This window comes from Petaurus breviceps, unplaced genomic scaffold, assembly GCF_028583685.1.
Source record: "Petaurus breviceps papuanus isolate PSGF00001 unplaced genomic scaffold, PetGlider_PUasm1.0 227, whole genome shotgun sequence".
NCBI lineage: Eukaryota > Metazoa > Chordata > Mammalia > Diprotodontia > Petauridae > Petaurus > Petaurus breviceps.
Window position 1 is genome coordinate 11,528,124 of NW_027185896.1, and position 22,337 is coordinate 11,550,460.

General features: G+C 40.6%; 1 protein-coding gene across 4 annotated transcripts in view; it reads right to left on the reverse strand.

The window, feature by feature from the left end:
- Positions 1-1,754: 1,754 nt before the first annotated feature.
- Positions 1,755-22,337, reverse strand: part of ARIH2 (ariadne RBR E3 ubiquitin protein ligase 2) — a 66,222-nt gene continuing 45,639 nt past the window's right edge. For all 4 annotated transcript variants that reach the window (XM_069095775.1, XM_069095774.1, XM_069095772.1 and 1 more), the window contains 11 exons: positions 21,932-22,079; positions 18,326-18,447; positions 15,263-15,372; positions 13,661-13,778; positions 12,519-12,569; positions 12,402-12,423; positions 10,039-10,190; positions 8,257-8,400; positions 7,066-7,134; positions 5,887-5,970; positions 1,755-4,850 (listed from right to left, as the gene is read on the reverse strand). In XM_069095775.1, the coding sequence (XP_068951876.1) occupies positions 4,779-4,850; positions 5,887-5,970; positions 7,066-7,134; positions 8,257-8,400; positions 10,039-10,190; positions 12,402-12,423; positions 12,519-12,569; positions 13,661-13,778; positions 15,263-15,372; positions 18,326-18,447; positions 21,932-22,076 (1,089 nt within the window). In that variant the 5' untranslated portion in view covers positions 22,077-22,079 and the 3' untranslated portion in view covers positions 1,755-4,778. The remainder of the gene's footprint in view (positions 4,851-5,886; positions 5,971-7,065; positions 7,135-8,256; positions 8,401-10,038; positions 10,191-12,401; positions 12,424-12,518; positions 12,570-13,660; positions 13,779-15,262; positions 15,373-18,325; positions 18,448-21,931; positions 22,080-22,337) is intronic.

Below are 22,337 nucleotides of genomic sequence, written 5' to 3' on the forward strand. Positions count from 1 at the left end.
TTTAACAATATGCTTTGCACCAAAGGTGGGTTCCAGGCTTTTTGTCTTTCTCTGATGCTCTCATCACATATAGTTATGGAACTGTGCTGTATTGACCAGAGTGCTGAACTTGGAATCATCTTGGATTCAAATCTTGCTTCATACTGTCTTGTAGCTGTGTGACCTTGAACCTTGGGCAATTCCCTAAAACTGATTTTGATTTGTAGTTTCTACATGGATGAAATCATAGATCCATCATGCACTGGTTAAACTCTATGGTATCTGAAGCACAGGCCTAGGTCTTATGTAAACTTTCTAACTTTTTCAGCAACTAGCACAGTGCTTTGCAAACTGGGGATGTCAAAGTTTGTTGTTGTAGTACAACTACAGCATCAATTAATGTACCCAGTGGTATTAAAAATTCAGGATATAGACAAACATAGAGTAAAGATGTGCATGACCACACTCCATCCACTTTTAAATTATATCCTTTAGAGAATGTTCTCTCAGAACATACCAGTCATACTCCTGCAATCTTTAGTCACCCAACTTAGGAAACCCCAGAAAACAAATAAGCCATGAATTGTTTACATAGCTCACCAATCTAATCACTCTTCCCAAAACTATGGGATTCATACCATGATCTACTGGATCTTAAAAATGGGAATCAAATGCAATATAACCACAAATTTCCGGAATCATTAGGAACAAGGTACCACTGAAATACTGGCTCTCAGAGGAATTGTTCCCTGCATGGCAGAGAGGAGAAATCTTTTTTAACTTACATCCAGCTGCTGAAGTAGAATGCTGGACTTGGGAACCAGGAAACCTAGGTCCCGAGGTTCAGTTGCTTAAAAGTTGCATAAACATGGTCAAGACATATAACCTAAGCCTCAATTTCCTTGTTTATAAAATGGGGAAAATAAGAGTAGATATAATGTCTCCACAATGCCCTTGTTACAGTTCTAGTTTACAGTATATGCCTATATGTATTTCACTTGGTTCTAGTTATTTGCTTAATAATTTGCACTACTACCTTCACTGCCCTATATCTAAGTGTAGCACTTGGTACAGTTCTTGTCATTAATAGGTGCTTCATAAATGCTGGCTGATAAATTCACTTCTAATGTTTTATCAGCACAAAGGTGACCCTAGGATGCCAGTGGAGTACAGGATTAGTCAGGTTCTTTCAAGCTAAAAAGCTGTAGGGATGAGTCCTTCTACAAACCCTTGTGGTCCACAAAGCTGTGCATTTAAATTAAAGGACAGACTCATCACCAACTTGGCCATGGGATGATTCAATTTTTAACCATAGCAACTTATGAAGACCATTCATTATGGATAAAAGGAGCTGCAAGATGAATCAGCAGAGTAAATATTCGCACTTATGAAATCAGAGTTTGTTAGAAGTACTGATGCATCTGCCTTTCAGGGTTGTGATATGGAAAATGCTTTGTAACCCTTATGGTGTTCTCTTAAGGGAACAGGTACTGAGGAAAAAACCCTTGTCCAAGGTGGCAAAAGACACTGGGTAACCAGGACGTGGAGAGATGGAGCTACTCGAGTTCACACTCAACCCTAATAAATAGGGAGACAGGTAAGGTGCTATGTGCAGAGCTGGGGTGTTGTGGTTTCCAGGCAGCAATGACATCTCTTGCCTTGACACCTAGTGAACACTAGGGATTCTAGAACATGAGCTGCTTATGTACACCACAGACTGCTGAAACACAGGCTTCTTCAGACACGGCTTAGAAAAATGACTCCACACACAAGCCTTTTAAAATTAGAAATTTACAATTTATTTGAATAAATCACTAGAATTCTGGGAAACTTTTAAGAGCAGAGTACATTGCCCCAATTCATCTTTCCTCTCTAAAGGAAAACCAAGAGATGGGGCCATTTTATGAGAAAATGTCCTGCCCTTCTTCCTTTTCTACCTCATGCAAAGCAGAGTCAGAGTCTGCCAGATTCTCCCAGCTTTCTAAACTGTCAGAAAACTTAAAAGTGACAGCCAGTTAAGGTCTAGGAACAAGCCTCATTGAAAAGAAAATACATTCTGTTGAGCACTTGACTCAAAGTTGTAAGGGCTCAAAGCTGTGATTACAATACAGAAACCCTTTGTGGCTCCAGCATCAGTGCAAAAGCAATTTGTGTATATTTGTGTATGCGCGCACGCACACACACATGTGCACGATTTCATGCACCAAGAGCAGCAGTCATGCAGTTTAGAGAAACTCCTTGGTGCTGCCTAGGATGTCAAGAGTATGTGACAGCCAGTGAATTACATGAGCAAAGCTATGACCAAAAGCTCTAGAAGCAAAGCTGGGACCCATTCGGCCCTTCTGGTGCCACAAAAAAAGACATCACAAAAAGAAGGTTCCAAACACTGGAATCCTCAATGTGAGGAAAACGAGGCACTGACCCCCTTCCTGTTCTCAGAAGGAACGCTCTTATTTACAATTAGCTTATGAATGTGGTGTTTCCAGATTGATTCTTCACTGCCCTTCCCTCTTCCAAATTTGCCTATCCTCTTCCCAGAAAGCAGGGTTTTTCAAGGAGAGGAGTGGGGTAAGGGCTTACAGGTCAACCCCACCCAACAATAACCCCTCCACTGTCACAGCTGACTTTCAGATGGAATTAGGTTCACAGTTTACATAGCACCCAGGAAGTAAATGGACAACTGGGTGTTGGAAAGTGAAAATGGACTGATATAAGCTCCAAAGGAACATTCCAACTGCTTTACTATCTCCCTAAAACCCTGACCCTACCTCTAGGAGGCCAAGTGCAGAGCAATATTTATTCTTAAACTCTTAGGTGCTGGGGATAACTGCAGAGATAAAAGCTCTGCACTCTCTTCCAGAGGAAAGCCCTGTCCCAACCCCTGAGTACAACTGAACACATTATCCTCTAGAGATAAAAAAAACATCAGAAGCTTTCCCAGGAACCTTGTTATCTTAAATCCGCCTTCTCAAAGGCTTATAAATATAGGTTCAAAGATATTATAGGACTCTGTAGGACTACAACTTCTGTGCAGTCTGAGACTGGGAATAACCCTAAAGTTGGCATCAAATGCCCTCCAGAGTCTCAGGGATGCCTGATGTTTAAGGACGTCATTTAGAAGGGAGAAAAATAGTGAAAAAAAGCAAAAAGTTCAAATCAAAGTCAATGGGGAGCTTTCTAGAGTGGTCAAACAATGCGGGAGCTGTGTCCACTCAAAGAGAATCTCGAAGCAGTCCCAGAATTAATGAGAATGAGTCTAAGCCCCTTGCTGTGTGCAAAGGCAAGAAGGGACTTTCCTGACTAACACCAATGCTAGGATGGGAAAGCTCTATCTGGAGAAAAGGAACAAGAGGGTAGAGACCACTTTTAATCAGTCCATGATGGCTCTAATACAGTCCTTTCTACATTTTTACCCCTCCACAGCAGGAGGACCACCAAAGATATACCCATATTTAGGATTAATACTGTTCACATGGATAGGCTTTCCATTTCTATTACGGAGGAAGGCAGCAAGATAATTTCTTTCAAAGGCCTCCAACTCAGAGGACACACTCAGGAGTCTGATATGATCTGAGGGGTTACCAATGGGTCATTTCTTTATATTTGTGTTTTCATTATTGCTATCCTGAGAGTCATCATTTTTAGATTTTTCTCTTCTCTGTTTCTTGACTACTTAAACTGCCTTGGATCCCCTATGCCAAACGCACAAAACTGGTCCTTGCTGTCTTTTCTCAGAACTCAATTTACCACCTCTCCCTCTGAAGGGCACACGGAGAGCAATCCAGGCACTCAGAACCCTTACCAAGGCATCCTGGTGAGGATCATCAAGGTGCTTCTTCACTTTGGGAGAGGTCCTCACATGCCCCTGGCACCAGTTCACAAACATGCCCAAGACTCACCAGCACAAAGAAAGATACAACTAAGCACAGGGGTAGGTATTGGCAAAAAACAACAACCCCAAACTGATAGTGCTCAATAATCCAGCTAGAAAGATGGATTGATTAAAAGCTACCCCTATAAGAAGCATGATAGGGCATATAAACAAAAATCCAATGCTGGTAAAAAACCTCAGGCTTCAGGGCAACCCGTCCCCTGTTTTCTGGATTCAGAATCTGGTGAGATTCCCCTAGCCCTAGCGTAGGAAGAAGAGCTGCTGAACAAGCAGCTGACATGATCCAGCTTACAATGCTCCCAGACTCCTCCCCAGAAGAAGCTCCTGGAAGAGCTTGGATGCTCTCTTCCCTGGGCAATCACAGCTGCTGCCAAGCATATCTGAGCAGGAAAAGGGGAGGCAACCCCAAGAAGGCCAATGTGGCATCTCATAAAGCTCAGCACAAAAGCGGTGTGGGTGGGGAGCAAATGGTAATTTCTAAGCAGAACATCTAGAGGAAAAAACACTCCAATGCCAATTTATTTTTTTAAAAGGGTTCTGTGTTATTCTAGGGTTTTTTTTTTTGTTTTGTTTTGTATAATTTTACAACCTTTGAAAATTACAGAAGTTGTAATGATCTAATACTATTAACAGCCATTCAGAAAAACTTTCCCTCCCTCCCAACAACAATCCAGGGGAAATTTTAAAAGTCCCATAAAGACGCCAATTCAATATGGCCTCTACCCTGGCACAAACAAAGCGGAAAGATGAGAAGAAAACTGAAAGTGACTAAAATGGGAGAGCCGTGAGGGGCTGGGCGTTGTTCTCGGTCTGTACTCTCCAGGGACAGTGCCCGAACATTGCTGCTGGACGCCTTGTTTTCTCAATGCTCTCTCCCCTCTCACCGAGTATCCTTCTGTGGCCTGACTTATGTGTCATGGAAATCCTTCAGCAGAGTCCTCCTCCGCTGCTCAGCTATGTGCATCTGATTCTCCAAGTCCTGAAAAGTAACATGACACCAGCTCACCCTCTTTTCACTGAGACAGAATTAAGGTGATGACTAGGAAAGGACTCCAGATGTCATCTAAGGAGGAAACACCCCCCCCCCCCCCAATATAACATTCCAGAGCCAAGATCCAGCCAGTATCCACCTGAAGACTTTCAGTTCTGGGAACCTCCTCCCTCAGGGAGGGGCTAATTCTATTATCGGACAGCTGTAAAAAAAATTTTTTAAATTTTCAGTTCTAAACTCCCTCCTTTCATTAAGGGAAAAATGATGATACCCATTATACATATGAAGTCATGGAAAACATATTTCCACATTAGCCATGTTGCATAAACAAACAAAAAAACCCTGAAATAATGTGGGGAAAAAAAGCTCCAATCTGAATTGAGTTCAGGACAATCTGAACTTGAGGTCTTTACACTGAGTCAAAATCTTCTGCTGCAATTGCTACCCACTTGTTCCTAATCCTGTCCTCTTGGGTCAAACATAAGTAGAAGGGAGACCTACACAAGGGCCCTTCAAATACTTGACATCAGTGATCATGTTTCCTCCTGAGTTTTCTTTTCCCTGGGCTAAACATTCAATGCAACAAAAAAAGCCATCGATTCTTTCTGCAAAAGGCTGGATATAATACAAAGGCAAAACAAAGATCATCTCTGGCTTCAAGGAGCTATATTATGCCTGCCTCCTTTGAAAGCAAAGTTGGCCAATCCTTCATTGATGTGGTGCCCTGAATGCCCCACAGCCAAGAGCTTCACACTGGACAATATGCCTGTCCCAAGGGAGGCTTCTGATTAGGTCATGCTGTGAGCTCACTCAGGTTGCAGATCCTTAAAATGCCCACATTTTTCTCACTGTAGTATTCTCTACCCACACAGACTGACTCTGTACTTTTCATCTTATTTGATCAGGCCCATTGTTCTAAACTAGATTCTGATGGTCTCTGCTGGGATTGGCTACCTCTTATTGGGGGTTCTGTTCCATCTAACCAATAGGAGCAGGGCATTCAACAGGAAGAAGAGTAACTTACCCCTCTGTCATAGCTATCTGCTCGCTCCACCTTCCATGAAAGGTTCTCAATTTCTGCCTCCAGCTGGGCCTGCTGATATTCAAACTATAGCAACAACACAAAAGGCTGAACAGAAAAGAAAATCTGGAACAAGGATCTGAGTAGCAAATATAATAACACATAAGCATATACTTGAGATGCTATTAAGGAGTTTTACTGATTTGTCCAAATATATTAATAATTCTGAAGTACAAAAAAATTCATCTGCAATGTTACAATTTCTACTTCACAGCTGCCTACAGATGACACTTAGATATACATTTAAATGCAACTTCTAAGTATAATATTAGCCAATAAAATGTGCATGAAAGATTGGATGCCTGTTACTCAAAACAACAGAAACTCTTTAAAGATAGGGTCAAATACTCCTGATCTCAGTGGGAGGAAGTTCGTGCTATGCCATCAGGACTGGTACCCAAATCATCTGAATTTCCAGTATTATTTTTCCTCCTCATTTCTATAGTCAGTTAAAATAAGGGATACACTATAGTCTTTCCCAACTCAACTGCGGCTCTTCAAGTCTAGTCTAGGAAAGTCTTTTGTGAGTTCACACAAAAAGGAAGAGGCTCCAGAAATTATCCATCAAGGATAATATAGCTCAAGAGGTGGTCCAGCTCAATCAGTCTTGCCCAGAATTCAGATAAAGGGCCAACCCTCAATGATATTGTGTGTATATGTGAGAGAGAGATAAGGGAAGAAGGTGCTTATGGGATAGATATATTAATTTACCTCAAACAATTAGAGAAACAGATGTTGGGAAAAGGAGTCAAAAGGAGTCAAGAATCAGTTGTGGTTTAGGGCAAAGTCAATTATACATTCTTCTATGACCTAAGTCCCAAATAATCATGAAGCTCTCTCCTGGTCAAAGAGTTAACACATTTCAAGGAACTTACTATATCATTATATATACACTGTGTATAATATATACATGTACTATAATACACTAGGCCTAGTGTATTACAAGAGTTGTTACTGATTCACAAATAGGACTCAAATCCCAATGGACTCTTCTGGGTAAAATGCCAAGTTAAAAAAAATCAAATAATAAGTTAGCTAATATGAACATAAATAATTTTCTCCAGGAAACATGGAGAGAAGTGAGCCTATATTGATTAGAAGGAGAGGGCAGAATCCTCTTACCAGCTTCTTCCTAGGTCCAGATTCCATGTAGTATGCATATGGATACGTGTACTGCAGAGTGTAACGACACTGGAAGAAAAAAAATTTTTTAAAGATAGCCTAGACTATGACTTTTCATCTCTTTGATTCCTCTTCTGGTTCTCCAGTTTTTAACCAACCCATATAAATTAGTTTGGATCCTCAGGCACAGGGTTTTAAAAAATTTAACTTGAATTTTTAAAAAAAATTAAATTAAAAAACCCACAACAACAAAAACAGAATGAAGTCACTATTTTCTTGGTACCAGTGGTCCCACCAATAGTGTAGATCACAACCCACTCCCTACACCCACACAGTAATCATACTATGGTTAAGGACACCAACACCAGAGCCAGCCCAGCAGATGGAAAAGATCCTCTATAGCTTTTGGTTGGCATTGGATAACAGACATATAGACCATTACCAGGTTGGAACCCAAAGTCTTTCTGGCTTTGCTTGCCAAAGGTTACATTCTGTTGGCAAAGTCTTTGAGAAGCCAGGGATCTCCTCCATACCATAATGAAGCACTGGAGGAGGAGATTATTTCAAAGGAGGGTATAATACTTAATGAAATTAAAAATTTAAACAAAGTGCTTCTGTACTGCATAGGTATCAAATGGACTATCTCAGTAAAATGTTGGTTCAACAAAGGACCATAGGAAAGAATTTTCTTTTCTTGACTCCAGAGACAGTCAGGGAGGACCTAGGAAAAAAATGTAATTGGGAGTAGGGAAGAGTTTCCAGGTTGGGGCTGTGTGTGCCTCAAATTCCCCCACTACTATAGTACTTAAGAGTATGTACCATACAATCATTATGTCATGTCTCCTAATTTATTCACTGATGGGCAGCTAAGGGGAATACAAGCTTCCAAGTCATTTCACGTACATTTTGTCTCAAATAGTTTAAGCTTATTGAATGCAAGGATCAAATTCAATTCAACAAACATTTGTCAAAAACATCTATTATTTGTAGGGCATTTTCTGAATGTTTTATCTTATCTTTGTATCTTACCTGTCAATGGCTTTCCTGTGTGTGAAAGGAACTGGTGGCATTTTAGAGGACTAACATAAATTTCAGAATCTCTTCAGGAAGCTTTTATGCAGAATTCTTTCCCTAAGCTGTCACCAAGACTTACAAAGATCTGAAGGTCAGTAAGGAGTATAGCAGCCTTACCTTGGCTAGGAGCTTAGCAGCATTCTGCAGGTACTGCCAGTCGATCCAAGTCCCCAGATTGTTCATTACTCTTTCCTGTATCTTCTCATGAATTCGCTGGTACGTCTGTGCCTCTAGCTGTAGGCTCTTATTGTGATTTTCCCACTATAGCAGGGATAGAGGGAAGAGGAAGAATGGAAGACTTTTGGGGGGAAGGGAGAACAAATGGACTATGGGAAAAGGGGCAAATAAATGTCAAAGTAGTCAAGGAATGCTGAAGTGGCAACCAGCAGACCAGCAGAAATAAGGCACTGCCACACGGAAATAAGAATGTCCCAGCCTACTCCTGTACTGGAGGCAATGGGGGCTTTATGTGTTTGTGAGGACAGATATTGCTAGAAAACAATGAGGCTTCACTTACTGATCACATAGGGAACTTTAATTTCTCACCTACTAAGGAAAAAAAAATACTCCACCCCCAGGTGAAAGGTGGTCCAGTGCTAAAGTATAAGAAAAATTTTACACCTAATTTTCAGTTCAAAACCAAGTGCTGGGTTGGTCTTCAAAAGAATAATTAATAATCTTGTTAAATGTGACCATTCAGTGTAAAGTACTCAGGAGAAAGAAAATAATTCATTTTGTATAACTGCTACACAATAATAATTTCTGGACTCCATACAAAGGCACTTCCTTGGCATTAGTTATGGAGATACTGAACCCAGTGCCATACACATAAAAGGCATTCAATGAATTTTCGTTCATATTGTAAGCAAATATACATGAGAAAGAAACAAAAAGGGCATGAAAGGAATGTTTAGCTGGAAGAAGCTATCTAGTGCCACTCTTTCACTTCCCTGAGGACGAAACTGAGGTCACATTAACCAGGAATCAGAGCCAAAAGAGACCTAGAGAATCATCTAGGTTCTGAAAGGTTAAGGATTTGCCTAAGTGTACATAGCTAGTTAGTGTTGCCTAAGTGTACACGGCTAGGGTGGTTATTAGAATGCCACAGACCAAACAGGTTAAGAGTCATAACATTTAGAACTAGAAAGCATTTAAGAGAACCCCACCACCACCACCAAAATAAAAGTGAAGGAAAACAGCAGGCCAGAGACACAGTGACACAGGGAGGACGTGGCAGTAAAACAGGAATGTGCATACAGGGTCTACGTCTCCAAATTTAGCACTTTTTCAACTACTGCCATGACACAGGACTGTCACTACAAGGCAAGCGGTACCTTTCTTTCATGCAATTCAATTTATCAGTCAACCATGGACCCCAATTTCCCTCCCCAAGTTAAAAAAAAAAATCACAGCCTAAGAAGGATAAGAGATCAAAGATAAATACAGAAGGAGACACACTATCAAGTCATGAGATATTATTATTATTATAATGTTTACTGAAAACCAGCATCCTGGCTGACCCCAAACACTTCTGGGCAGAAGGCTCTAGGGTCTATGCTACTGTTGACTATCATCATGTACTTCCTAGAACATACAACCCTGAGCAGCAGCAGCAGCAGCATGAGCTGATACCACTACAGCACAACAGAGTGCAACGTCCAGTCATAAGAAATAGTACTGCAGCTGCTCATGAACCAGAGTCTAGGGAATTTCTGAAGAGCCCTCTTAAACCAACGTTAATCCCAACAGTTGGCTCTAGTTCTCCATCACTTATATTGGGGTAACAGAAGATATCACATCTCTACCAATTCTTCAGTGTTGCCAGCATCCAGTTTAACCATTGTTGGCAAACCAAAGGAAACTAAACTCATGGCTGTGGGTCAGCAAGAGGTCTCCTACCCTCTCAAAGTAGAACAAGTACTTCTTAAGGGCCTCCCTCGCCTGGGCCTGCTGACTCTGGTTTACAATATCAGGATTTTCTTTGTACCGACTGCACTCGTAGTACTCGCTGCCATGGGTCTTCCAGTCTCCTAGACACATCCAGCAGAAATCTGCACAGAACAGCAAAAAACAAGTCATTACAGAAGCAAAGAAACAGCTCCCATATAATTCCCATGGCAAAAGCGCATGACTTAGGAAGCAAAGTTTAGGCAAAGCCATCCTTGTGTTGATTAAATTTCTGGGCACTCCTTTGCCAAAGGAGCAGACTCAACACACCCCACGGTGCTATGTGGTAAACAATGTCCCTCTGCTCATCCTATTATTCACCTAGTACAGAGAATTGGCAAAGAATAAAATGGCAAAAGAGATACTTCACTTCTCCTACAGAAACAATAGGCTCTAACAACCTGCTTGCAATCAATACAGAGACATCAGTGACAGGCTTACAGTAGAGATGAAACCTGCCATGTACCATCATATTCTTTCACCAGGAGACCTAAAAATTGTCTGAGAGCTGCCTGGATATCACCCTAACAATAACCACATTTCAGCAGAAACCATTAGGCCATTCTCCCTTTTTTTTTTCCTTCCATACACACAATCAGGAGATCTTGTATAAGACATCTTATCACAGTGCCCAGCAGACAGCAGATGCTTAAAAAATGTTAAATGACAATGACATATGGACAGACAGCTGTGAAGCAGAAAAAATCCACACACACAAAAAGAGATGAAAGAAGGAGCATCTTTAAGAAAGACAAGTTACCCAGTGGACAATTTCATGAACAAGCTGGAATTTACTTCCATTCTGGGAAAGAACCAAGAAAGAACTCAGAAGTCCTTAGAAATATTGTTTCTCAACCCATGAATTTCAGTCAAGATGGGGTAAGTGCCAATAAAATAATGTGCTGCCTTCCCCATTCCTGACAAACTCTACCAACAGCCTGGCATTTTGAAGAGGTAAGCAAAGAGACAAAACACATCATGTGGGGAATCCATTTGGCCTTATTCCCCAGCAGGAATTTCACTCCTAAATCACTTCTGACAGGAAGAAGAAAGAGCAAATCAAAAAAGTCTGCTGTACATAATTTGTTCTTGACAGAATCAAAGCTGTAAAGAAATTAAACAAGCTCAATATTAATCCTATAGCTGGGCATGAGACAGCAAAATGACTAGTTCAGGACAAGATTGCCTTTAAATTGGATTTGGAAATGACCTTCTAGGTGATCTAGCTTAACTTCTGAATTTTACTGATTGAACAAAAATGAGCCCCAGAGAGGTGACCTGACTTGTCAAGGTCACAAAGGTACTAAAAGTTGCATAAGTATGATCTGAATCAAACCCTCTGACCTCAGTAATCCTATGTCACACTTCTTCACAAATCAGTGGTAATGTGCAATAATCACGGACAAAGAAGAATGTGGATTTCAATTGGGAGGAGTTTCAAACCAAAGTGGAGAAATCTATTATTTTTTTTTTTTCCTTTTTGGATGGGGAAGGTAGGGCAATTGGGGTTAAGTGACTTGCCCAAGGTCACATGGCTAGGTTTTGTGTGTGTGTGTGTCTGAGGCTGGAATTGATCTCAGGTTCTTTCGACTCCAGGTCCGGTGCTCTATTCACAAGAAATCTATTTTCAATCAAGAAAGATGCACAGGAACCCAATCTGTACAGTAGGTAATGAGATTCATTGCTAGAGGTCATAGGAAGGCCCCTATGACTTTAATAAAATCACTGTAAGAACAACACCATAATATGTCCTGATGTCAGAATAGTCACATTGCTAACAAACAGGTATCATATCCCCTTCTCCAGAGACAAGTGTCTAGACTTATGATCCTTTTACAGCTGGGACATATCACCCACCTCCTCATTTTACAGAAGAGGCCAGAACAAGTATGCAACTTGCCTATGATCACAGAGTTAGAATTTGAACCCAGGTCCTCTGATTTTTTCCACTATATCAAATTTTAAGATATGACTTACAGGTAGAACCAAAATGAAGTCAGTGTTGGTCACTACATTTCTGGTACAAACCACTGAGAAAATACCTGCCAGCTATTATGGATGAGCTCACGAAAAGAGGAGCAATGGAATCAAACACTAGAAAGAGAAATTGATGTAGGATCACCTGGATTAAAAACAGTGAAAGCTTAATGAGCAACTCTGTGCATTTCATTCATTCAACATGTGACTAATATACCCAATTTATTAATTTTGATATAAAAAGTGCTTCGCATTGGAAAACATAAAAATAAACACGAATACCAGAAACAACAGACACCACTACAGGGCCCAGAATGTGAGCTAAAGCCAGGACTTACCATGTTTACACTTAGAACATTGCTGAAAGAGAAAGAAAAGGGGAGATATTAACATGCATATTGACCAAAAGGTTTTGCATCATCAGTGATAACTGAAATATTAGGATTTCTGCTCACCATATGATTGCAGCCTCCATTCTTCTCAATACAGATATTGCACTTGGGACACTGGGAAAACAGAATCGTTCCATTAGGTTCATGCGCTACCTTATGTTGGTTTTAAGACAAATAACACAAAACTCTTGGCACCCATGCCCAGTGGCTAATTGTGCAAGACTTCAGGGGAGGAAACTCTCACTTTAACGTGGTGGTTCAGTGGCTCAACAGGAGGTCACTGGTTCTGGAACAATAATTCCAAGGAAATGAGATTAGTATTCTTGGCTCTGACCCCCTCCCTCAAGCACCAACTGATCTCCAGCAATTGCACAATCTGCCAGTTAAAACTGCTCAGAATAAGTTCAGGACTGAGTCAGCAGAAAGGCAAAAATCAGTTCCCATCAGAATGTCAGAGTTGCCTCAGAATATATTCATCCTAGTCAACTTGCCTAGAATCCTGCTTCCAGAATTGTCCAACAGATCATATCAAATGCCTTCTCAAACAGACCCAGCAATCATCAATGTAAGTATTGCATAAAAATCATTTCAGAATTCAGCAGACCATCTTAAGTAGGTGAAGTTATTGAGTTCCAAATAAAAGTTTCACCTGCATATATACCCTGTGAATGAGCTCATGGATGGATGAAAGGCGTTGGGTTGGTGACCATCCCACAGGAAGAGTGACAAAAATGCAAGTTTCCCATGTATCTGCCCTTCCTGTCAAGCAGTTCTGGGAATTATAGTGCTGTCTTAGAGCAAAACACTAAGAGGACCCTAACTTCGCCCCTAGCTATTTCATTTTGCTTAGGAGTCCCTTTCTCTGAAATGTTCTGATGGTATCTTTCTTGCCACTGTAAGGCAGCAACTATATGACTGGTGGCTGGTCTGAAAAGAGAAGGTCCTGACTAACCTAGTTCTTCATCGCCAAGTCAGAACTGCCTACAAGGTACATTTATGAGTGAGTATGACATACTCAGTTTTAACACTTTTAGGCCCCCAAACTCCAAGAATCACCACCCCCCCTTCTCAGCATACCCAATGAAAGCTGTAACATAACAGACAAAAGGAACTGGTGATCTTTTCTAATAATCACCAATGACAAAGTTGGTGACAGATAAAATAAAAAAAATCCCCAGGGAGTTGGCAGTCTAAACATTCCTTACATCTTTAGTGTGAGCACTAATGTAGTTTGCCGTTTCAGAATCGTCTGCACACTTTGTAAGCCATTTCCGGATTGTGGCGCAGTCTGTAGGGGCGTGATACATCTGACGACACTTGAAACTTAAAAATCAGAAAAGAAAGGGATTCAAATTCCAACAAATTCAGTCTATGCTGAAGTCTTAAATCTCCCATTTACCCATATCAGTAGCATCTGCGTTTTTCCAAAGGTGTAGTTTTGTGTCTCAAGGCCTCTGAAACTGTTGCTTATCCAATAATTTATTTAACATTTCTTGAACTCTCCCTCAATCTGAATTTTCCTGAAACAAATTCTCAAGTTCCTAATAAGAGATATTTTCCATTAAAAAATATTCAACCTTGGGGGCAGCGAGGTGACACCGTGAACAGAGCACCGGCCCTGGAGTCATGAGGACCTGAGTTCAAATCCGGCCTCAGACACTTAACACTTACTAGTCGTGTGACCTTGGGCAAGTCAATTAACTCCAAATGCCCTGCATTCCCCCCTGCAAAACATGAAGTAAAAAATAAAATACTAAAGTAATTAAGTGTGATAAATATTAACATGCTACAATGAAATGAAGTACAAACTAGGAATCCAGAGAGACCTTAAGCTCTGGTTATCTATCTGTCTTCAAGTACCAACACCCTGTATGTAAATTTAGTATTGAAAGGGAAGACACACAGAAGCTATTTCCTATCCCAATGAACTCAAAACCCCTCAAGGGTATATCCCATTCCAGTTATTCCTACTCCCCACCACAGATAAAGGTATATAGATTTGAATATAAACAAAGACACCGAAGTCCCTACCAAATTAAATAAAAATAAAAGCAAAAGTCTCAATTTGTTTTGAATTCAATTACTATAATAGTTATGTAACCTTTCAAAAGGAAATGGGTTTGAGGACACCCTTGGTTGGAAAAACCAAACTTCCCTAATACTCACAAAGTGTCAAATCCTGGAAATGGGGAGTTCATAACAGACATAAAATAGTTCAAAAGTACTGGTGTTTGTTTTTTCTTCCTTTTCTTAAAAATTAAAAAAAAAATCACATAGCTTCTATAAGTTCTTTTAGCCAAAAATTGTTAATATACAAAGAACAGACCCAGAGAGAATTTATGACTTTTCAAATGTTACCAGTTTGCAAATTATCATGCAAGTAGATAACTGGATCCCAAACACGATTACCATGTTCTACTTAGCAAATTTCAAGAAGCAGACTTAAGGCTCAGAAAGGCAAAAGCTTAGTGGTCCAAGTACTCACAGAAGACACACAATCCATACAACTCACTAGACCTACACTGACATCCTGTCCCTTGTGGAAGCACTCTATTGCTAGTCTTTGAAAACCACTCCCTAGAGCTCAGTACATACCTCAAGGATCAAAATCAAACAATTTTTTTTAAATTAAGAATTTTCCACACACTCATGGAAAATACAGTATTTTGTCTTCTCTTCTTAATTCTTATGTTAACTTTTCACCAACCTCAAACTGTGCCTCAAATTGGTAAGGTTGAAAACCTTATGAGACAGGGAAGGGAGAGCTCTGGAGACTGGGTAGGAAGACCCAGGAACACACGTCTTACCAGAACACCTCGTTGCATCGATTGCACTGCACTCGTCGAGCTCTAGGCTCCTGTACCTGGATAACCATGGGGCAGTCTGCACCGGGACACAGCTGGAGCTGATAATGGCTCTGGGAACACAACAAGGGAAAGGCAGAGTGAAGAAGATCTGAGGGAGGTGGCATCGAACACCCATCCAATTTCTATTGGCACATGATGGGGAAGGACGTGTGATCATTTCATAAGATGTTATTTTCTTGCATTTGTTTTAAAGGCTTCTAATTCTTTTAGCTAAGGTGTACTAATATGAAAAAATTAGAATAGGAATGGGTAAGGAGACTCCAAATGAGAATACACCCTTTACTAATGCAGATTGGAACCTTGTCTGCAAATTCAAATCTTAGTGAGCTGCCTGAGAGGTAAAGTGACTTTTGTCAAGTCAAAATGCCAGTATGTGTAAGATACAGGACATGACTGCGATCTTCCAGGCTCCGAGGTCACTTTTCTATCCAATGCTTCACTTCCTCCTATCTGCTCCACTTTCCATAATGAAAACATCATCACTCTCAAAAGCAGATATGAAGCAAGTCTATAGTAATTTAATAAAAACTGGACAATAAAAGAAAAAAATTTTAATTCAGCTTCAAAGAGTCCCCTGAATAAGAAAGGCCCTGTTTTCTTTTCTTTTGTTAATTCAATTTTACTCTTATTTCTGAATCATCTCATTCCCTTCTCTCTCTCCCCCAACCTCTGAGAAAGCAAGAAAAATACAACCTATTACAAATATGTAGTCATGTAAAATAAATTACTGCATTAGCTACATCCAAGAAATTAAAAAGAAAGAAAAGAAAAGATGCTTCAATCTGCACTCTTTCAGCTCTCTATCTGAAGGTATTACCATTGTTATCTTGAGTTCTTTGGCACTGTGGTTATTATGCTGGTCAGAGTTACTCTGTCTTTCACAGTTGAATGTTGTTACAATATTGCTAATAATGTGTACAGTGGTATTTTGGTTCCGCTCACTTCACTTTGCATTAATTCATACAAGTCTTCCCAAGATTTTCTGAAACCATCACCTCTACCATTTGTTATAGCACAATAGTCATATTCCGATAAATTGTTAGTCATTCCCCAATTAATGGGTGTCCCTCAGTTTGCAATTCTTAGCCACCATAAAAGAGCTGCTACAAAATTTTTGTACATATGGGTTCTTTACCTTTCTTTGATATTTCTGGGGTACAGACCTAGCAGAGAGTTGCCAGTGTCAAAAGGTATGCACAGTTCAAAAGCTTTTGAGGCATATTTCCAAATTGCTTTCTAGAATGGCCAGACTAGTTCACAGCTATAACAACAGTGCATGAGTGTACCTATTTTCCCACATCCCCTTCAGCATTTTAATTTTTTTCATCTTAGCCAATCTGATGGATACAAGGTAGAACCTCAAAATCGTTTTGATTGACATTTCCCTACTTTTGAGCAATGTAGAATATTTTTTTCATATGGTTATTGTTAGCTTGGGTTTTCTCCTTTGCAAACTGCCAATTCATATCCTTTGAACATTTAATCAATGGGAAAAATGGCTTTTTTGCTTGTAAATGTCAGTTCTCTAGATACTAGCTTAGAAATGAGATCTTTATCAGAAAAACTTCTGCAAAGATTTTTTCCCCCAGTTTCTTTCTGATTTTAGCTGAATTGGTTTGTTCAGAAACTTTACATTTTATGTAATCAAAATCACCAATTTTATCTCTGGTTTTGTAATTTCTTGTTTGGTCATCAACTCTTCTCCTAGTCATAGATCTGACAGGAAATTTTTTCCATGCCCCAGTAACTTGCTTATAATGATCACTCTTGATATCTAAATCATGTACCCATTTGGAGTTTATCTTGGTGTTCGGTATGAGATGTTAGCCACTTAACCCTGTTTGCCTCAGTTTCCTTATCTGCAAAATGAGCTGGAGAAGGAAATGGCAAATCACTCCAGAATTTTTGCCAAGAAAACTCCAAATGGGGTCATGAAGAACTGGATGTGACTGGAACGACACAACAACAGCTAGGGTTCTCTGAGTAAATCATCAAATCATCTGCCAAAAAGTAAAAGTTTTGTTTCTTCTTTGTCCGTGCTTATCCCTTCAACTTCTTTTTCTCTGTCTCACTGGATTTCTAGATCATTAGTGGGTGTGGCACAAATTTCAGGTTTTGGTTGAAGGAAACGAGTTACCTTTGTCTATTTCTGCAACTATCTGGTCTGCAAGTCCTCCCATTGTACTCTGTAGCTCATTTAGGCTATCATAATCTATGCTGCAACAGTTCTTGAATAGTATTATACTCCAGCACTGGTCATTCATACACATACCTTCTACGCCGCCCCCCCATAAAGAAAAGACCATGTCTTGTTTTATCTTTGTGGCTCCACCACTATAGTGCTCTCTGTCCACAGTAAGTGCTTATTAATAGTTGCAAAATAAACAAAGAAAAGGGTATTCTAAATGAAAGCCAGAAAATTACCTAAAATAATCAGTTATTCAAAGCTTAACTAGATAAGGCATCAAGATGAAGAGCAACCATGAGGAAAAAGAGAAAATAAAAAGATGAATTTGGTATGTTCTAGTGAAAACAGCACATGTGTTTAAAAAAACACGCCACTTGATTTTACATAAAGATTTTTGAGGACAAAAATAACTGTAACTTGCCTTTGCCTGTGAGGCAGGGAGAAAAAGATCATGACCCTTGTCTTACAGAAAAAATCCCTGAGGCTCAAAAACATAAGTGACTTGCCCTGAGTCACCCAGTGAACAGCAAATGACAGGTTACTTAAGCCCAGGTCTCCTTGCTCTGGGTTCAGAAAAAGTATAAACGTACCTCAGAACTGCTAACAATTGTTATGGAAAGATCACAACAGATAGCAATGAGAAAGAACAATGTCCCTTCCAGGAAGCACAGGAGTGATAAAAACCTTTGGGTTTTGTTCCTGTGGATGTAACATGGCTCTTTTTGCAGCACCCTTTGCTCTCTAGCTCCATGGTCAAAGCTGTAGAGAAGCAGCAAAGGGAAGGCAAAATACTCCAAGACTTGTTAGAATAATACCTCCACGTAGTCCCTGAAGAGGTAGCGCCTGTATTTTTCTTTCAACTCCTCACTAGGCAGCAAAGGAAACACAAAATCCTCTGGTGTTCTGAGAAGGCAGTCCTGAGCCATACAGGAGACTCCTAATAAATACCAACACAGAAATACATATGAAAATCAAATGTATCTTTTCCCATGTAGTTTGTTTGTATCGGGATTAATCAGTTTTCATGGGGAATAATAGAAGATGACTCATGAAGGTCTAACTTCATTTATTACCAACCTAAGAATTTTCTCAAGTCCACAACAAAAAACACAAAATGAAATCAGATATTAACACTTTGCTATAATTTTGCAAATACAAAGTCCTCCAACATTATAATGGCTTGTATTTGGTTCAATTTGATTGAGCTAGTAATCACTATCAGAATGAAATTTTGACAATGCTATTAATTGGGTTTCAGTAACATATGAATCAAATTAGAAGAGAAAACCAATTATCAGGTTAAGTTTAATTTACTTGCTACTTTTATATATATATATATTTGAATATTTGATTTTAAAACTTTCAATTCCAGATTCATTCCCTTCCCCCCCCTGCCACCCACCCCCACTGGGGGGACAAGCAGTTCAGTATAGGTTGTACATGTGCGGCTAATGCAAAACAATAACATAGTAGATGTATTGTAAAAGACTGACTATTTTTCCCTCCATCCTGTCCCACCTCCCACTTGTTCTATTCTCTACTTTGATCCTGTCCCTTTTCAAAAGTGGGTGCTTCCAACTTCCCTCCCCCCCAGCCTGCCCTCCCTTCCATCATACCCCCTCACATCCCCTTACCCCCTATTCTCCTGGAGGGTGAGATCCCCTATTTAGTGTGTATTTCCCTCCCTTCTCAAGCCAGATTCAATAGGAATAAGGTTGACCTATTCCCTTTTGCCTTCCTATTCTTCCCCTCCATTGTAACCATTTTCCCTTGCCTCTTCTGTATGAGATAGTTTGCCCCACTCTGTCTCTCCCCATCTCCTCTCATTATATTCTTCTCACCTCTTAATTTCACCTTTTAAGTATCATCCCTTCCTGTTAAATTGGTCCCGTGCCCTCTATCTATGTATACCTGTAAACGTATATACACACATTCACATATGTATTCATATGCCCGCATACCCTCATATAAAGACATATATATATATATATATATATTTCTAATCCCTTCAACTACTGAGAAAAGTTTCATCGGTTACAATTATTGTTTTTCCATGTAGGAGTGTTAATAGTTCAACTTTGGCCAGGTGGCTCAGCGAGCAAGAGCACCGGCTCCAGTGCCGGGACGACCCGGATCAAATCCGGGCCCAGACACCCAGCACCACACCCAGAAACAACAACTGGCTGTGTAACCCTGAGCAAGCCACTCAACCCCGATTGCTTAAAAAAAAAATAGTTCAACTTTGATAAGTTCCTTATGATTTCTTTTCCCTGTTTACCTTCTCATGCTTCTCTTGCTTCTTGTATCTGAATGTCAAATTTTCTATTCAACTCTGTTTTTTTCAGCAAGAATGCTTGAAAGTCCTGTATTCCACTGAATGACCATATTTTCCCCTGAAACATGATACTCAGTTTTGCTGGGTAGGTGACTCTTGGTTTTAATCCCAGCTCCCTTGACCTCTGGAATATTACATTCCAGGCCCTTCGATCCCTCAGTGTAGAAGCTGCCAGATCCTGGGTTATCCTGATTGTGTTTCCACAATATTCAAATTGTTTCTTCCTGGCTGCTTGTAATATTCTCTCCTTAATCTGGGAATTCCGGAACCTGGCTATAATATTCCTAGGAGTTTTCTTTTTGGGATCTTTTTCAGGAGGTGATCGGTGGATTCTTTCAACCTCTATTTTGCCCTCTGGTTCTAAAACATCAGGGCAGTTTTCTTTGAGAACTTCCTGGAGGATGCTGTCCAGGCTCTTACTTTGGTCATGGCTCTCAGGCAGTCCAATAATTTTTAAATTATCTCTCCTGGATCTATTTTCCAGGTCAGTGGTTTTTCCCATGAGATATTTCACATTGCCTTCTATTCTTTCATTTGTTTGGATCTGTTTAACAGCATCTTGATTTCTCATAAAGTCATTAGCTTCCATTTGCTCCAATCTAATTCTGAAGCAATGATTCTCCTCAGTGAGCTTTTGAGATTCTTTTTCCATCTGGCAAATTCGACTTTTTAAGGCATTCTTCTCCTCATTGCCTTTCTGAGCCTCCTTTGCCATTTGAGTCAGTCTGTTTTTTAAGGTATTATTTTCTTCAGTCAGGCTGTTGACTCTCATTTCATAATTTTCTTGCATTGTTATCATTTCTCTTCCCAATTTTTCCTCCACTTCTCTTATCTGCTTCTTAAGGTCCTCTATGGCCTGTAACCAGCTTGTATTTTCTTTCCTTTGAAGCTTTTGGTGCAGGAGTTCTGACTTCACTGTTTTCCTCCTGTTCCATGCCTTGCTCCTTCTTATCCCCAAAATAGGAGTGTAATGTTGGAATCTTCTGTCTGCTTTGTTTCCTTTGCCTGCTCATTTTGCCACTCAATGATTTGACTTTTGGGCTTTTTGCCACAGTAGGACTCTGCCACCAGACAGGGGAGTTTTCGTCCCAAACGCTGGGGTTTTCTCAGCTGCCGGAGGTATTAGATGGGTGCCCTCTCTGAGGTCTCCACACGCTCTGGCAAGCTGGACACACACCCCAGGACCTCCACCCTAGACTGCAATCCAGATCCAAGCAGGTTAAAGCAAGAGCGATTACCCCTCAGACTGGTGCTTGGTCCCCCTACACTCTGCAGGCCAGGAGCTGAAGCCGCCACGTGGCACTGGCAGGCTGTGCTGGTGTCTCAGCGGTTTCTCGGTCTGGGGGTAAAAGCTACGCACTCCCACTTCCTGGGTCCCAAAGTCCAGACTGCACTGGCCTCTCATCTTGTCCTTTGCATCTATGTATTGATAAATCTGGAAACGGCCACAGCTGCTGCTGATCTGGAGTTCCTCTGGCTGGCGGCTGGTCAGGCCCGCCCTAGGGCTAAAGCCTTGGCGTGGGGCTGGGCTCTGCTTCCAGAGCGCTGCGCTGGCTGATTCCTGCTGGCCTGCCGGGCTGTCCTCAGCGGAAGGTTAGCTTCTTTGTGTCATTTTGTGGGCTCTGCAGCTCCAAAGTTTGTTTAGAGTCCCCTTTTTACATGGATTGGGGAGGGTGGAAGCCGGAGCCGCGGGAAGGTCGTGCTTCTACTCCGCCATCTTGGCTCCGCCCCCTAGTCTCCTCTTTACTTGCTACTTTTAAGAGTAGCAGAAATATTTTCTTGGGATAGCAATGACAATATAAATCTTTCAAACCATTCGTATGAAAGAAACTCAATCCACTACCTATAAGACTCTTCCTAGTGTTTACAGAACCAGAGTAAGTTCTTTTTTTTTTTTTGGAGGGGGGAAGGCAGGGCAATTGGGGTTAAGTGACTTGCCCAAAGTCACACGGCTAGTAAGTGTTAAGTGTGAGGCCAGATTAGAATTGAGATCTTCCTGACTCCAGGGTCAGTGCTCTATTCACTGTGCCACTTAGCTGCCCCCAAAGTAAATTCTTAAACTCAATCCAAATGACAGTTAACTCACCAACTCCTACACCGTCTTTTACCAGCACTGTACAATGCTGTTCCCAACAGCTTCGGCAAAACTGGTGCTGACAAGCCAAAGAGAGTAAATTTTCCTTTCGAACAAACTGCATGCATACTGCACAGTGATGGGAGGAATGTACCATTACCTGGGAAAAGGCAACAAACTATTAGTCTGCAAGTCAGCCACAGACATTTCTTACTAAAGATACATGATTAAATGTTAAGAGAGCCTGGAAATTAATTATCATATGATCACAAACTTAGAACTTCACTCCTGTCAGTTTCCTAAGTGAAGATGGGAGAGGATTATTTTAGTGGCAAATCAAGATAACCAAATGATTGTTAGAACTGGAGAACGGTGGTTAGTTTCAACAATGACCCAAACAAGAAATAGGTCCCAAGTC